Below are 18873 nucleotides of genomic sequence, written 5' to 3' on the forward strand. Positions count from 1 at the left end.
GGATGCCTCCACTCCCATCAGTCTCCAGGCGTACGCAAGAAGCTCCATATCCAGTACTACTAGTCCTGGCAGCCTTCCAGGAGCCTTCTGTCTTGACTTCACCCAGCTCCCCACCGTTTTTGCCATATCGTCCTTCCCTACACTGCCACTACATGTCAGCTCCAGGAGGGAGGGATTTAGTTGACCTGTCGGATGTGTCATTGGAAGATATGGACATAACAATACACTTAACATTGCTCATGTCTGCAAAGAGAACACAGCCGGCACTGCAGGCCAGTCACTTGAACTTCTGTGACGGGCAAATGTAAGGCCAGCTGGCAGTGGTCTCTTCCTCAGTTCCTCTTGTCCTACTCACCTCTACAGTGGACTTAAACAAACTTTGATTACTATAGGGAAAAAACACACACACTGATCCAAGCAGGCACACTGCAATCACAAATAAGCACTATTTCTGGCCACTTTAGACTGATTAAAATGGCCAGAGATAGTGTTCATTCATGACAGCGCTGTGACCGCTTGTGCGAATGTATGCGTGTTTTCCTTTCTTTTCTGAAAAAGGCTTCGGCCAAAAGTTTTGTGTGTAACAGTCTTTTTGTTGTGCCTGTCTGCAGCTCACATGTAATCTTTACAGCAAGTAGCAATCTGTCCTTTTCATAACTGTTGATATTCCAACCTGTACTTCCCATTGTTTGATTATTAAACTCACGCTTATTGTCTAAATAGTTTTTAGGCTTTATTAACTTAATCAGGAACTGTCTCATATTAATTTCTATTGTGGCTCAGATGAATATTCAAGCAAAAACTATTACTGTTATTGTTCTGTGAATTAACACACAATCTAAATTTCTTCAATAAGCACTGATGGCACTACGTGAGGATTATAATACTATCTCATAAATCATTACGTATATTAAAGGCATTCACAGTCTTATTACACTTCCTTGCAGTAAAGCTGAATGTACAGGGTGGTACCAACTGAAAATACTTGCAGTCAGTCACATAGTTGATAAGATACTTCATTTGACTGTGTCTTTGTTTTCAGCTAGCAATGTGGTACAGTGCTGAATGCCTTTTGTAAACCTATGAAGACACTATCTACCTTTATCTTATTATTTTCAGGACACTATGTGCAGCAAGAGAGCCATGTCAGGGTTAAAGGTAAGATAACGGAATTAAATAATTGCTCATTCTTTAAGATCAAAATTACTGCTGAGGAAGAGGAAACCACTTAAGCCTTCACTGAAATGAGACTATTTCAGCCCGTAGGGAAGGAAAATGCCGACACCTCCATCAAGCTTTAAAAAATAAATAAATAAATAAATAAATAAATTCCCCCCCCAGTATATATATATATATATATATATATATATAATTAAAAAGAAAGATGATGAGACTTACCAAACAAAAGCGCTGGCAGGTCGATAGACACACAAACAAACACAAACATACACACAAAAATCTGTAACCAACGGTTGCCTCGTCAGGAAAGAGGGAAGGAGAAGGGAAGACAAAAGGATATGGGTTTTAAGGGAGAGGGTAAGGAGTCATTCCAATCCCGGGAGCGGAAAGACTTACCTTAGGGGGAAAAAGGACAGGTATACACTCGCACACACACACATATCCATCCGCTGACCAATCCATCGTCATTCTTCCGGCGGACAAGGGTTCCACGACTGTGGTACTTGATCGTCGGGAGTACGTGGCTGAGGGACTGTGTCAGCTTTCAGACAACACTACTTACAAAGTTTGCCATGGTAATCCCATTCCTGATGTCCAGGCGGAGCTTCAAGGAATCCTCAGAACCTTAGGCCCCCTACAAAACCTTTCACCTGACTCCATCAACCTCCTGACCCCACCAACACCCCGCACCCCTACCTTCTACCTTCTTCCCAAAATTCACAAACCCAATCATCCCGGCCGTCCCATTGTAGCTGGTTACCAAGCCCCCACAGAACGCATCTCTGCCTACGTAGATCAACACCTTCAACCCATTACATGCAGTCTCCCATCCTTCATCAAAGACACCAACCACTTTCTCGAACGCCTGGAATCCCTACCCAGTCTGTTACCCCCGGAAACCATCCTTGTAACCATTGATGCCACTTCCTTATACACAAATATTCCGCATGTCCAGGGCCTCGCTGCGATGGAGCACTTCCTTTCACGCCGATCACCTGCCGCCCTACCTAAAACCTCTTTCCTCATTACCTTAGCCAGCTTCATCCTGACCCACAACTTCTTCACTTTTGAAGGCCAGACATACCAACAATTAAAGGGAACAGCCATGGGTACCAGGATGGCCCCCTCGTATGCCAACCTATTCATGGGTCGCTTAGAGGAAGCCTTCTTGGTTACCCAGGCCTGCCAACCCAAAGTTTGGTACAGATTTATTGATGACATTTTCATGATCTGGACTCACAGTGAAGAAGAACTCCAGAATTTCCTCTCCAACCTCAACTCCTTTGGTTCCATCAGATTCACCTGGTCCTACTCTAAATCCCATGCCACTTTCCTTGACGTTGACCTCCACCTGTCCAATGGCCAGCTTCACACGTCCGTCCACATCAAACCCACCAACAAGCAACAGTACCTCCATTATGACAGCTGCCACCCATTCCACATCAAACAGTCCCTTCCCTACAGCCTAGGTCTTCGTGGCAAACGAATCTGCTCCAGTCCGGAATCCTTAAATCATTACACCAACAACCTGAAAACAGCTTTTGCATCCCGTAACTACCCTCCCGACCTGGTACAGAAGCAAATAACCAGAGCCACTTCCTCATCTCCTCAACCCGGAACCTTCCACAGAAGAACCCCAAAAGTGCCCCACTTGTGACAGGATACTTTCCGGGACTGGATCAGATTCTGAATGTGACTCTCCAGCAGGGATACGACTTCCTCAAATCCTGCCCTGAAATGAGATCCATCCTTCATGAAATCCTCCCCACTCCACCAAGAGTGTCTTTCCGCCGTCCACCTAACCTTCGTAACCTCTTAGTTCATCCCTATGAAATCCCCAAACAACCTTCCCTACCCTCTGGCTCCTACCCCTGTAACCGCCCCCGGTGTAAAACCTGTCCCATGCACCCTCCCACCACCACCTATTCCAGTCCTGTAACCCGGAAGGTGTACACGATCAAAGGCAGAGCCACGTGTGAAAGCACCCACGTGATTTACCAACTGACCTGCCTACACTGTGAAGCGTTCTATGTGGGAATGACCAGCAACAAACTGTCCATTCGCATGAATGGACACAGGCAGACAGTGTTTGTTGGCAATGAGGATCACCCTGTGGCTAAACATGCCTTGGTGCACGGCCAGCACATCTTGGCACAGTGTTACACCGTCCGGGTTATCTGGATACTTCCCACTAACACCAACCTGTCAGAACTCCGGAGATGGGAACTTGCCCTTCAGCATATCCTCTCTTCTCGCTATCCGCCAGGCCTCAATCTCCGCTAATTTCTAATTTCAATCTGCCGCTGCTCATACCTCACCTGTCTTTCAACATCATCTTTGCCTCTGTACTTCCGTCCCGACTGACATCTCTGCCCAAACTCTTTGCCTTTACAAATGTCTGCTTGTGTCTGTGTATATGCGGATGGATATGTGTGTGTGTGCCCGAGTGTATACCTGTCCTTTTTCCCCCTAAGGTAAGTCTTTCCGCTCCCGGGATTGGTATGACTCCTTACCCTCTCCCTTAAAACCCATATCCTTTTGTCTTCCCTTCTCCTTCCCTCTTTCCTGACGAGGCAACCGTTGGTTGCGAAAGCAGATTTTTGTGTGTATGTTTGTGTGTCTATCGACCTGCCAGCGCTTTTGTTTGGTAAGTCTCATCATCTTTCTTTTTAATTATATTTTTCCCACGTGGAATGTTTCCCTCTATTATATATATATATATATATATATATATATATATATCCTTTTGTCTTTCCCTCTCCTTCCCTCTTTCCTGATGAGGCAACAGTTTGTTGCGAAAGCTAGAATTTTGTGTGTATGTTTGTGTGTCTATCGACCTGCCAGCGCTTTTGTTTGGTAAGTCTCATCATCTTTCTTTTTAAATATATTTTTCCCACGTGGAATGTTTCCCTCTATTATATTCATATATATATATATATATATATATATATTTGCTTTCTATTTCACCTTTATCTCTCCCCATATATTTTTATATTTATTTTCATTTTCATTTCAGCCATGTTACACTTTCCACCTTCTAGTACCATGTCAGCCTCACAACACCTCCACAACGACCACATTAAGTTTTATTTACATTCCCTCCGCAAACATGCCTTCGCCCTAGCCAGATTACACTCTCATATTTTATTTTCTCAGGCTTGTCTGACATTTGGCATCACCCCCAAAGGCCTCACACTTAAAGTTCCCATCTCTGGCTGCAACCCTTCTTTCCATCAGTCCCTATACCAGTTCCAAACTGAACAATCCACTGCACTCACCCACCTAATCCTTCACCTACACATCCACTCAGCCAATCAACACACCCGTCAACTCCTATCCTTAATAAAAGTCCTCAATCTTTCCTCTCCCACATCCACACCGGCTGTTCAGAGCATCCTCCTACAGGCCAACCGCAAATTAGAACAGCATGCCACCCTCCACCTTAAAAAACTATCCAATCTCCTGGTTTCCCACCTCCGGAAAGGCAACTCACTCACCCTTCACAACCTTTCCAGCAAACCTCAACCTCCTCTCATTGCACACAAACCCAGTCTCTCCCATCTACTCAATCTCCCACTTCCAGCTCCACTCCCTCCAAAACCTCAAAATTCCAATCAACACAATCTGGAACCACAACACCCCAACTCAGTAGTTAACCTTTCCTCCAAACCTCTCTCCCAATCCGAAACCACTGTCCTATCCAAAGGCCTCACCTTCAGCCCCACTCCCAGATTTAACCAAACAGCCCTCGTCAAAGATTTACTGTCCTACACCCGTACTCTCTGCTGGAAATATCACTTTGCCACGAAGAAAAATGATCCTAATCCTACTCCTAATGATCCAACTTCCCAAGACACTATCCAAATTGAACCCTGCCTGGAACAGTTCCGTCCTCCGTCACAGCGGGACCCACCTCCTCTTCCTCAAAATCACCCTCTCCTAACCTTCCAGGAATTTCTGACTTCCAGCCTTGCCTCTCAATCCTTCTTAAAAAACCTTAATCCTACTCCCAACATCACCACTGCTGAAGCCCAGGATAACCGTGATCTGAAGGCTGACCAATCCATCGTCATTCTTCCGGCGGACAAGGGTTCCACGACTGTGTTACTTGATCGTCGGGAGTATGTGGCTGAGGGACTCCGTCAGCTTTCAGACAACACTACTTACAAAGTTTGCCAAGGTAATCCCATTCCTGATGTCCAGGCGGAGCTTCAAGGAATCCTCAGAACCTTAGGCCCCCTACAAAACCTTTCACCTGACTCCATCAACCTCCAGACCCCACCAACACCCCGCACCCCTACCTTCTACCTTCTTCCTAAAATTCACAAACCCAATCATCCCGGCCGTCCCATTGTAGCTGGTTACCAAGCCCCCACAGAACGCATCTCTGCCTACGTAGATCAACACCTTCAACCCATTACATGCAGTCTCCCATCCTTCATCAAAGACACCAACCACTTTCTCTAACACCTGGAATCCTTACCCAATCTGTTACCCCTGGAAACCATCCTTGTAACCATTGATGCCACTTCCTTATACACAAATATTCCGCACGTCCAGGGCCTCGCTTCGATGGAGCACTTCCTTTCACGCCGACCACCTGCCACCCTACCTAAAACCTCTTTCCTCATTACCTTAGCCAGCTTCATCCTGACCCACAACTTCTTCACTTTTGAAGGCCAGACATATCAACAATTAAAGGGAACAGCCATGGATACCAGGATGGCCCCCTCGTACGCCAACCTATTCATGGGTCGCTTAGAGGAAGCCTTCTTGGTTACCCAGGCCTGCCAACCCAAAGTTTGGTACAGATTTATTGATGACATTTTCATGATCTGGACTCACAGTGAAGAAGAACTCCAGAATTTCCTCTCCAACCTCAACTCCTTTGGTTCCATCAGATTCACCTGGTCCTACTCTAAATCCCATGCCACTTTCCTTGACGTTGACCTCCACCTGTCCAATGGCCAGCTTCACATGGCCGTCCACATCAAACCCACCAACAAGCAACAGTACCTCCATTATGACAGCTGCCACCCATTCCACATCAAACAGTCCCTTCCCTACAGCCTAGGTCTTCGTGGCAAACGAATCTGCTCCAGTCCGGAATCCTTGAACCATTACACCAACAACCTGAAAACAGCTTTCGCATCCCGTAACTACCCTCCCGACCTGGTACAGAAGCAAATAACCAGAGCCACTTCCTCATCTCCTCAAACCCGGAACCTCCCACAGAAGAACCACAAAAGTGCCCCACTTGTGACAGGATACTTTCTGGGACTGGATCAGATTCAGAATGTGGTTCTCCAGCAGGGATACGACTTCCTCAAATCCTGCCCTGAAATGAGATCCATCCTTCATGAAATCCTCCCTACTCCACCCAGAGTGTCTTTCCGCCGTCCACCTAACCTTCGTAACCTCTTAGTTCATCCCTATGAAATCCCCAAACCACCTTCCCTACCCTCTGGCTCCTACCCTTGTAACTGCCCCCGGTGTAAAACCTGTCCCATGCACCCTCCCGCCACCACCTACTCCAGTCCTGTAACCCGGAAGGTGTACACGATCAAAGGCAGAGCCACGTGTGAAAGCACCCACGTGATTTACCAACTGAACTGCCTACACTGTGAAGCCTTCTATGTGGGAATGACCAGCAACAAACTGTCCATTCGCATGAATGGACACAGGCAGACAGTGTTTGTTGGTAATGAGGATCACCCTGTGGCTAAACATGCCTTGGTGCACGGCCAGCACATCTTGGCACAGTGTTACACCGTCCGGGTTATCTGGATACTTCCCACTAACACCAACCTGTCAGAACTCCGGAGATGGGAACTTGCCCTTCAGCATATCCTCTCTTCTCGCTATCCGCCAGGCCTCAATCTCCGCTATTTTCTAATTTCAATTTGCCGCCGCTCATACCTCACCTGTCTTTCAACAACATCTTTGCCTCTGTACTTCCGCCTCGACTGACATCTCTGCCCAAACTCTTTGCCTTTACAAATGTCTGCTTGTGTCTGTGTATATGCGGATGGATATGTGTGTGTGTGCGCGCGAGTGTATACCTGTCCTTTTTTCCCCCTAAGGTAAGTCTTTCCGCTCCCGGGATTGGAATGACTCCTTACCCTCTCCCTTAAAACCCATATCCTTTCGTCTTTCCCTCTCCTTCCCTCTTTCCTGACGAGGCAACCATTGGTTGCGAAAGCTAGAATTTTGTGTGTATGTTTGTGTTTGTTTGTGTGTCTATCGACCTGCCAGCGCTTTTGTTTGGTAAGTCTCATCATCTTTCTTTTTAGATATATTTTTCCCATGTGAAATGTTTCCCTCTATTATCTAAAAACAAAGATGATGAGACTTCCCAAACAAAATTGCTGGCAGGTCGATAGACACACAAAAGCTTACAGTGGGAGACACCCAAACACTCACCGCCCTGCCCCAACACCAGAGAGAGATTAAAAACCTTAAAACTGAGAATAAAAACCACTTTCCCGGAGGAAACCGAGAACCAGAGAGACCATCCGGGAATCGTCAGCCAACAACAAAGGTAAAGTGTGGGGGAGCCTGTACTCAGCACGCAGAGCCAAAAGAAGGGGGCATTCAACCAAAATGTGGGCCACTGACTGGAAGGCTCCACAACCACATAGTGGGGGTGGCTCATCACGCAAAAAAAAAACCATGGGTCAGCCTGGTATGGCCAATGCGGAGACGACACACTGTGGTCGAGTCCTTTCGGGAGAGGCGAAAGGAAGAATGCCACGGGCCTGGTGTCACCTTAATTGTACGAAGTTTATTAGACAGGGGAGTAGCCTCCCAAGAAGTGGCCCATGACTGTGCGAAGTTGGATTTGATGCAGAAGGGGTTACAAAAAACGAGGGTAATTGACTGCTCCCCCAGCCAAACGATCAGCGAGCTCATTACCCGGGATACCCACATGGCCAGGGACCCAAAGGAAGTCAATGGAACAAGCAGCACGGTGAATATCAGCGAGATGGTCATGGATGGCAGAGACCAAGAGATGGCGCGAAAAACACCGGTCAATAGCAAGAAGGCCACTCATCGAGTCCGTACATAACAAAACGCGGTTGTGTTGGGACTGTTTAATAAAGGTAAGGGCCTGGGAAATTGCCATCAATTCCGCAGTAAACAGCCCACATGTAGGTGGCAGCAGATGATTTTCCGTTCCGACAGAGGACGTGAAGGCATACCCCACATGATCAGCAGATTTAGAGCCATCAGTGAAGAAAACAACAGCATCCCGAAACTCCCATAAAATTTGGCAGAAAACGGAACGGGACACCACCGGGGGGATGGAATCTTTCGGACCTCGCCGGAGATCCATCCGAATTCGAGGCCGAGGAACTAACCAAGGAGGGGTAGAGGGGAGGGAGCGAGGAAGACAGGACAAAGAAGGAAGCTGAAAATCACGGCAAAGAGACGAAAGGCGCAGCCCAACTGGTAAACACGCCCGAGGGCGGTAGTCGGGTGGGCAACGTCCATGGTCTGGGAACAGGATAGAATAGGAAGGATGAGTAGGAGAGGAACGGATACTGAGTGCATAAGACACCAGAAGCTGGACCCGCGGAACAGAAAGGGGGGGGGGGGGGGGGGGATCCCAGCTTCAACCAGGAGACTATCAACAGGGCTAGTAGGGAAGGCACCGGTGGCCAAACGGATACCACGATGGTGGACTGGATCCAGCACGTGCAGTGTGGAAGGAGCAGCTGAACCATAAACTTGACAACCATAGTCCAAGCGAGACAGAACTAGAGCACGATAAAGACGGAGGAGGAGGGAACAGTCCGCACCCCAAGAGGAGTGGGCAAGGAAGCGAAGGACATTGAGTTTACGGAAACATCCTACCTTCAGGAGTCTGATATGGGGCAACCAAGTGAGCTTGTTGTCGAAAAGAAGACCCAGGAAACGAAACTGTGGGACCACAGGCAATCGTTGTGCATCGAGATAGAGCTCTGGATCAGGGTGGATCGTAGTATGGCGACAGAAGTGGACCACCCGCGATTTTGAAGGAGAGAATTGAAACCCGTGTGAGAGGGTCCATGCAGAGGCACGCCGTATAGCTACCTGGAGCTGCCGTTCCGCAAATGCCATTGAGGAGGAACTAACCCAAATGCAGAAATCATCCACATACAGGGCAGGGGCGACCGATGGACCGACAGAGGCCACAAGTCCATCGATAGCAATGAGGAAAAGAAGGACACTCAAAACAGAACCCTGTGGGATGCCCGTCTCCTGGGTCCGTGGAGAACTAAAAGCAGTACCAACTCTGACTCTGAATGACCGATGGATCAGGAACTGGTGGATAAAAATCGGGAGTGGGCCCCAAAGACCCCACTGATGAAGGGTAAGTAAGATGTGATGGCGCCAGGCCGTGTCATAGGCCTTGCGAAGGTCAAAAAACACTGCAACCAAATGGCAGCGCTGGGAAAAAGCCTGCCGGACTGCAGATTCCAAGCGGAGTAAATGATCGATTGGAGACCGTCCCTCTCAAAAGCCACACTGGTAAGGGGACAATAGATCCCGAGATTCGAGGACCCAATTGAGCCGACGGGCTACCATCCGTTCAAGTAACTTACAAACAACATTGGTCAAACTAATTGGACAATAGCTGTCAACAGATAGGGGGTTCTTACCAGGCTTAAGGACAGGAACCACAATGCTATCCCTCCACTGAGAAGGGAAGTCACCCTGGAGCCAGATACGGTTAAACACCCAAAGAAGATGTTGCCGTTGTGGAGCACTGAGATGTTGAAGCAGTTGGTTATGAATGGAATCTGGGCCAGGGGCCGTATCATGAGAAGAAGATAGAGCAGAAAGAAATTCCCATTCAGTAAAAGGTTCGTTGTAAGATTCTGACTCACAAGGGGTGAAACATAAGGTGGAAGCTTCAGCCCGCTGTTTTTGATGAAGGAAAGCAGCTGGATAGGAGGCTGACGCTGATGCCACTGCAAAATGGGCCGCTAGATGTTCTGCAAGAACTAATGGGTCCGTACAAATGCCATCTGGGAGGTGAAGGCCTGCGAGGGTGGACTGCCGATGGCAACCTTGGAGAGAGCGAAGTGTAGCCCATACCCGTGACAGAGGGACAGTAGAACCAAGGGAAGAAACTAATCGTTCCCAACATATCCGCTTGCTCTGTTTGATTAAATAACGGGCTTTAGCGCGAAGGCGTTTAAAGGTAGTAAGGCTGGCTACGGATGGGTGCCTCTTGAAGTGTTGCAAAGCTCGACGGCGATCAATGGCAGAAAAGGTACCATGACCGGCACTGAAATGAGTAGGGGAGCCATCATTAAGAAGGCACAGGTCGTGGTCTGCAATAAATTGGTCTATAAGAAGACCTCGTCTAGATGGAAAGGCACTGCCCCACAAAGGATGATGAGCATTAAAATCCCCGAGGAGGAGGAAGGGAGGAGGAAGTTGCTGAAGAAGGGCGGTTAAGGTAGCAGGTGTAAGAGTCCTGTCAGGAGGGAGATAAAGATTGCAAACTGTGATTGCAGAGTCGAAGTGGACCCTAACAGTAACCGCTTCCAATGTAGTTTGAAGAGGAATCCACGTGCTAGCAATGTCTGTACGGACCAATGTACAAACGCCACCAGAAGCCCGCAGGGGTCCGACCCGATTTCGACAGAAAACATGGAAACCACGGAGGGTCGGTAAGTGAGCATCAGTAAAATGAGATTCCTGGAGAACCACACAAGCTGCAGAGTAGGACGAAAGAAGGGATTTCAATTCCGGAAGGTGGCGATAGTATCCATTACAATTCCATTGGAGAACCACAGAACGATGGTTTAAATGGAGGCTGAACACTTTAAATCCAGTCATACCGCCGGGTCCCCACCCATCACTGACAAGGATGGGGCGACATCCATGAACGACAGGTCAGAATCCGGTTGTGAAGTCGGGGAAGGGACCTCTGGTGACACCAGAGGCTCTTTGTCCCGGGACTTATGTTTCTTCTTCCGTTCAGGCTGAGATCGAGGAGGGCTGTGTGGCATGAAGGAGCCAGCTGCAGCAAGATCAGGAACAGAAAGAGACCAGGTGACCTGGGGGCCGACAGACCGCGGCTCTGCGGTCGTCGCGCAGCAGCAGACCTTTGGCCTGGAAGGTGCCGGGAAGGGGCATCCCGGGAGAGGCGCCCTTGACCGGCAGACGCCGAAGGAGTGGGACACTTCTCCGGCTGGGGAGGGGGAGCAGCACCCAGAGGAGAAGGTGTGGGAGCCGCAGGGGAGGGGGGGAGGAGAGAGGTCTGGGATGGGGGTAAGGAAGGGGGAGGAAGGGGTGAAGATGTAACCAAGGCGTAACTAGATGTCATGGACACAAGGTGGAGTCGTGCATATTTCTTACGGGCCTCTGTGTATGTTAAACGATCGAGGGACTTATACTCCTGTATCTTTTTTTCCTTCTTATATACTGGGCAATCTGGTGAACGTGGAGAATGACTACCATGACAATTTACACAGACAGGAGGGGGAACACAGGGACTCCCCTCATGGAGTGGACGTCCACAGTCACCACAGAGAGGGGTCTGTGAACAGCGGGAAGACATGTGGCGCAAGCACTTAAAACACCTCATAGGAGGTGGAATGTACAGCTTCACATCACAGCGATAGACCATAATCTTAACTTTCTCAGGGAGGGTATCCCCTTCAAAGGCCAGGATAAAGGCACCAGTATCAATACGATTGTCTTTAGGACCCTTCTGGACACGCCGAACTAAGTGAACACCCCGCCGTCCGAGATTGTCCCGAAGTTCCTCATCAGTTTGAAGGATGAGGTCCCTGTGAAAAATGACACCTTGTACCGTATTTAGAGACTGGTGGGGGGTAATGGACACAGGTATTGTGCCAAGATGGGTACTTTTTTTTTTGGTGGGGTTTAAGGGCGCTCAACTACTGAGGTCATTAGCGCCCAGTCACAGTTATTAGAGCACAGGGAATCTAGTAAAACTCAAGGGAAGGGGGGACACCAGAAAGGCTTGACAAAGATGCAGATAAAATAAGTAAAAAAGTTAGATGTCTTTGGACAAGCCAGTCAAAGTTATAAAACGCAGAACACGAGCAGCTGCTCGAGCGTCATCAGCTAAAATATCCGGTAAAGTAGATGGCAGGGACAGGACAACACGAGATTGACTAAAGCGGGGACACGACAATAAAATATAGCGCACTGTTAATGCCTGACCACAAGGGCACTGCGGGGTTGGGTCACCGGAGAGCAGGTATCGGTGGCTAAACCGGCAATGCCCAATCCGCAACCTGGTCAGAAGGACCTCCTCTCGCCGCGATGGTCGGGAGGAGGTTGTCCAAGCAGTTGGGAGCGGTTTTACTGCCCGGAGCTTGTTGCCGTGGAGGGATGACCAAGCATCCCACCACAATGACACAAGCCTCTTACAAACGTCCCCACGAATGTCAGATGACGGGACACAATGGGAGGCTGGCCGAGGCAGGAGGACTGCAGCCTTGGCCGCAGCATCCGCAGCCTCATTCCCAGGCACTCCTACATGTCCGGGAACCCACAGAAAGCGGACAGGAGAACCATTATCAGCGAAAGAATGGAGGGACTGCTGTATCCGTTGAACCAAGGGATGGACCGGATAGGGAGCGCCAAGGCTCTGAAGAGCACTGAGTGAGTCAGAGCAGAGTACATACGATGAATGGCGGTGGCGGCGGGCATACTGAATGGCCTGATGGAGAGCAAAAAGCTCGGCCGTCAAGCTGGAACATTGGTCGAGGAGCCGGTATTTAAAGGTGGCGGCCCCGACGACAAAGGCGCAGCCGACACCATCGTCAGTTTTGGAGCCATCGGTGTAAATAAAGGTGTGACCGGCAAGTCGAGCACGAAGTTCGACAAACCGTGAGCAATATACTGCAGCTGGAGTACCCTCCTTTGGGAGTGAGCTGAGGTCGAGATAAATATGAACCGGAGCCTGGAACCAAGGTGGTGTCGGGCTCTCACCCTCTCTGAAGATGGTAGGGAGGGCAAAATCCAATTGTCGAAGCAGGCGACGGAAGCGGACTCCGGGGGGCAGCAGGGCAGACACATACAACCTGTACCGACGGTCGAGAGAATCGGCGAAGAAGGACTGGTGAGGTATGAGTGGCGGCAACTACAAATTAGCGGAGATTGAGGCCTGGTGGATAACGGGAAGAGAGGATATATTGAAGGGCAAGTTCCCATCTCCGGAGTTCGGATAGGTTGGTGTTGGTGAGAAGTATCCAGATAACCCGGACGGTGTAACACTGTGCCAAGATGTGCTGGCCATGCACCAAGGCATGTTTAGCCACAGGGTGATCCTCATTACCAACAAACACTGTCTGCCTGTGTCCATTCATGCGAATGGACAGTTTGTTGTTGGTCATTCCCACATAGAAGGCTTCACAGTGTAGGCAGGTCAGTTGGTAAATCACGTGGGTGCTTTCACACGTGGCTCTGCCTTTGATCGTGTACACCTTCCGGGTTACAGGACTGGAGTAGGTGGTGGTAGGAGGGTGCATGGGACACGTTTTACACCGGGGGCGGTTACAAGGGTAGGAGCCAGAGGGTAGGGAAGGTGGTTTGGGGATTTCATAGGGATGAACTAAGAGGTTACGAAGGTTAGGTGGACGGCGGAAAGACACTCTGGGTGGAGTAGGGAGGATTTCATGAAGGATGGATCTCATTTCAGGGCAGGATTTGAGGAAGTCGTATCCCTGCTGGAGAACCACATTCAGAGTCTGATCCAGTACCGGAAAGTATCCTGTCACAAGTGGGGCACTTTTGTGGTTCTTCTGTGGGAGGTTCTGGGTTTGAGGGGGTGAGGAAGTGGCTCTGGTTATTTGCTTCTGTACCAGGTCGGGAGGGTAGTTACGGGATGCGAAAGCTGTTTTCAGGTTGTTGGTGTAATGGTTCAGGGATTCCGGACTTACGCAGATTCGTTTGCCACGAAGACCTAGGCTGTAGGGAAGGGACCGTTTGATGTGGAATGGGTGACAGCTGTCATAATGGAGGTACTGTTGCTTGTTGGTGGGTTTGATGTGGACGGCCATGTGAAGCTGGCCATTGGACAGGTGGAGGTCAACGTCAAGGAAAGTGGCATGGGATTTGGAGTAGGACCAGGTGAATCTGATGGATCCAAAGGAGTTGAGGTTGGAGAGGAAATTCTGGAGTTCTTCTTCACTGTGAGTCCAGATCATGAAGATGTCATCAATAAATCTGTACCAAACTTTGGGTTGGCAGGCCTGGGTAACCAAGAAGGCTTCCTCTAAGCGACCCATGAATAGGTTGGCGTACGAGGGGGCCATCCTGGTACCCATGGCTGTTCCCTTTAATTGTTGATATGTCTGGCCTTCAAAAGTGAAGAAGTTGTGGGTCAGGATGAAGCTGGCTAAGGTAATGAGGAAAGAGGTTTTAGGTAGGGTGGCAGGTGGTCGGCGTGAAAGGAAGTGCTCCATCGCAGCGAGGCCCTGGACGTGCGGAATATTTGTGTATAAGGAAGTGGCATCAATGGTTACAAGGATGGTTTCCGGGGATAACAGATTGGGTAAGGATTCCAGGCGTTCGAGAAAGTGGTTGGTGTCTTTGATGAAGGATGGGAGACTGCATGTAATGGGTTGAAGGTGTTGATCTACGTAGGCATAGATACGTTCTGTGGGGGCTTGGTAACCAGCTATAATAGGGCGGCCGGGATGATTGGGTTTGTGAATTTTAGGAAGAAGGTAGAAGGTAGGGGTGCGGGGTGTTGGTGGGGTCAGGAGGTTGATGGAGTCAGGTGAAAGGTTTTGTAGGGGGCCTAAGGTTCTGAGGATTCCTTGAAGCTCCGCCTGGACATCAGGAATGGGATTACCTTGGCAAACTTTGTATGTGGTGTTGTCTGAAAGCTGACGCAGTCCCTCAGTCACATACTCCCGACGATCAAGTACCACGGTCGTGGAACCCTTGTCCGCCGGAAGAATGACGATGGATCGGTCAGCTTTCAGATCACGGATAGCCTGGGCTTCAGCAGTGGTGATGTTGGGAGTAGGATTACGGTTTTTGTAAGAAGGAGTGAGAGGCAAGGCTGGAAGTCAGAAATTCCTGGAAGGTTTGGAGAGGGTGATTTTGAGGAAGAGGAGGTGGGTCCCGCTGTGACGAAAATTAATTACCATCATTCTAAATTCTATCTATTGCTTTCCCTTGCTCTCTCAAAATAGTGCACACACTGCTGCAAAGTGCAAGATTCATTTTGAAAATAAACCCATAGGCTGTGGTTAAACCATTTCTCTACAGTACCCTTTCTTCCACGAGTGCTAGTCCAACAGAGGAACTTCTGTGACACTGTAATTAAGAGAGGGGTGCTGGCACAATGGAACTGTGTGGCTGCCTTACAAATCATATCTTAATAGATCAAGTCGTAAGAGAATTGCCTGGAAGGCAAATTTCTGGGTTTGAGTCCCAGTCTGGACTCAATTTTTATCTAACACAATGCTTCAGTTAGTTTTGTTTCCACTACAGAACCGCACTGATAATAAAATCACAAATCAAACATAAATAAAAGAGCAATTAGAAGAAAGGAATGACAGGAAAAAAATACCAAAAAAATATCATCAAAACAGATCTTGGTTCATTATACTTATGGCAGAATGCCGATTACTGCAATAGAAGGGCACATCAAAACACACTGTGAATTACTGTCATGAAGCGAAAGTATAAACAGTATTATTGAGTTAATCCCTGTATTACCAGTGGTTCTATACTTACTCTTAATGGCTTTGCATCACCCGAACCATTGCCCTTTGTATCCAGTGGTTTTGGTTTATAAAATGGTTCAGTTTTAGGCAATTTCTTTTCAGCTATGTACAGAACCTTTTCACCACATGGTGACCATTCGAATGAGCCAAAGTCAGCTGAGAATGGTGAAAATACCAACAAATACATTAATTTTTATGCAATGTAATTTGTAAAAATATGAAACGATGGATATCTAAGTACTTGTATGTAAACTTTAATAATGAGATAGCAAAATAATTGAAACACATTAAATGATTGCCTGATAGCAAAATGAATATGCTCATACAAACTGAGATAAAAATTTAAAAACTGCCATTGGAGACTGACAACAGGCTCAAACAAGACATCAGGTGGGGAAAGTCGCGGTCATTTTCTTTTGCAAAGAAACCATCCCAACACTGACTGCAACAGACTTTGGGCAACCATAGAAAATCTAAAGCTTGATGGATGGATGTATCAAGAAATAAGGCTCCTCATCTTAGGCAAGAATGTAGCAGTGCCATTAAAACAGATCACTTACTGCCTTTACCTGCCATAGCCATTTTTGAATCACAGACTATTACTTATTTATCTAAAATAGCTCCACAGCCAGTCTCACGGCACTACAAACAATAAACAAGGACTAATTAATACAACCGAGAAAGCAGCAGCTTTCCCCTGAATTTTTTAGCTTACAAACAGTTAGCATAAGCACAAATATTATCAGGCAGTACAGTGATAGTTCATTGCTAATGCAGTGTACGGATTAAGTTTGTAAAATCTGCTTCTCTTTTTTTAGTGTATTCGTTGATGGGCTCTCTGAACACAATGACTGAATTAATCAATAAATAAGCAAAAAAGAATGAATGAATGAATGGGTGAAAATGAACAAATTAAAACATTAATACTGCACACATGGAAACAAAAAAGAATAAAAATGCCACATGGGATGTTCATCATGGAAAAAACAAACACTTTTAAGTAAGCAGTCAATTAACGCAATTTAGAGGCACATGTCAGAAATATGGTTTTATACCAATACAGTTGTTTTACAGTCAAGTCTGAAAGTAAACTGCAAATGAACTACAACATGCCAGCAGGAAGGTGCTCCGTAACTTCCCAAAAAGCCAACATTGGCCAGTCATCCTTGTGCTTGGTATCCAGACTACATCATCATATCTTTTCTTAGACCATGGAGGAATTTCCAGAAAGATGACTGGTGCAACCTTGCCACAGGCATCGACAAATGCTCACGGTGGATAGCAACTGCATCATCTAAATATAACCACAGTGTTGGTGCTGTTATATCGACAATTTGAAAGTAAATCACCAGAGGATACCAAAAGAAATATTTATCTCACCAGAGTAAATATTGGTTGTTTGGTTTATCCATTGATTTGGGGGAGGGGACCACACTGAGGTGTCAATGATCCCATGATCTAAGGTGGTATAAATCAATGGAGGAATAACACAAACAGCACAGTCCAGTTGAGGGGCAAGGATAACGTGCAAACAAAGAGGAAAAGGGACATCAGGGCAACAGGAAGAGGAGAGAACAGGAGGGGGGGGAGGGGGGTGGAAACAAGGAGAACAGGGATGCCCCAATAATGCTAAGTACAGAAGGACACTAACTACAAGAAAAGAGGAAACAAAACAGCACAATACACCATATAAAATGTAGGGAAAAGGCGGAGAGAACCTGGCTGGAGTGGAGGCAAGGTCAAGGCCTTAACAACCAATGCCTACGCTAACTGAGGGACTCAAATTCCAGAGGAAAATTCAAGAACTTATACCTGAGAGAACATATCACTTTTGTGAAGAAAACTGAGGACAGATGTAATAATGCAAAGTTTGTCCGCCAACAGCCAAAACAAGGAAGGTAGATGGGCATGTTAAGTGTGAAAGGCCGTAGCAGGGGCAGTCCAGCAAAATATGGATCACTGTGAGTGGAGCCGCATAACTATAAAGGGGGAGGGGGGGGGCGGGGGGAGATGGGAGGGGAGCTCATTCTGGAGTAAAAACCCGTAGGTCAACCTAGTATGGCCAATATGAAGATGGTAGATTCCACCGGGAGAGGCAGAGGGAGGAACGCCACTTGGAGGGAGTCTCCTTGAAGGCACAAAGTTTATTAGCCGCGGGAGGGGGAGCCTCCCAAGAATCTGCCCACAATTGAGTGAAAAGGGACTTCATGACTTCATGTAAGGCCACAAATCTGCTCCCAGAGGAGTCACGGAGAAAAGGGGGGGGGGGGGAGGTAGATGGCGCCCCCCCCCCCCCCGCTCCCAAAACAAGATGATCAGCAAGTTTATAAGTTTATTACTTGGGATACCAATGTGACCAGGAACGCAAAGGAAGTAAACCACACAAGCAGTGGCACCACGATCAGCAAGAAGGTTGTGGATGGCAGAGCTTAAGGGATAGCGGGAAAACCACTGAGTGATATCCTGAAGGCCAGTCACTGAGTCCTTACATAATGAAAATGAGGTGGGGGAGGAGCATTTAATAAAACAGAGGGCCCAACAATGGCCATCGATTCCGCAGTCAATACCCCACACATGGCGCGCAAGAGACGATGTTCCGTGTCAATGGAACATGTGAAAGCATATCTCATGAGCACATTTAGAATCATCGGCGTAAAAAAAAAAAAAAAACAATGGCATTCTGAAACCCATGTAAAAGCATTGGGAACAAACAACGGAACACTAGTGGAGCAATGGAGGCTTTCAGCCCCCGGAAGAGATCCATCTGAATCCATTGCCGAGGAGTTAACCAAGGGCGGGTTGTTGGAAGAAAACGTGGGGAGGAGGACAAGGAGGGGAGATGGAAGTCACAGCAGAGAGACGGGAGGCAGAGCCCAACCGGTAAACCCAACCAAGGGTGGGTAGCAGGCAGGCAACAGCCCGAAGCCGAGAATAGAACAAAATAGGAGGGGTGAGTAGGGGAAGATCAGATAGTGATACT

General features: G+C 47.9%; 1 protein-coding gene across 1 annotated transcript in view; it reads right to left on the bottom strand.

The window, feature by feature from the left end:
* LOC126184573 (acylamino-acid-releasing enzyme-like) overlaps nucleotides 1-18873 on the bottom strand; it is a 134521-nt gene that overhangs the window by 106970 nt on the left and 8678 nt on the right. Inside the window, exon 4 of the mRNA XM_049927007.1 lies at nucleotides 15904-16049. Coding sequence (XP_049782964.1) covers nucleotides 15904-16049 — 146 coding nt within the window. The remainder of the gene's footprint in view (nucleotides 1-15903; nucleotides 16050-18873) is intronic.

The sequence above is a fragment of the Schistocerca cancellata genome, chromosome 1 (assembly GCF_023864275.1).
Source record: "Schistocerca cancellata isolate TAMUIC-IGC-003103 chromosome 1, iqSchCanc2.1, whole genome shotgun sequence".
Classification (NCBI taxonomy): domain Eukaryota; kingdom Metazoa; phylum Arthropoda; class Insecta; order Orthoptera; family Acrididae; genus Schistocerca; species Schistocerca cancellata.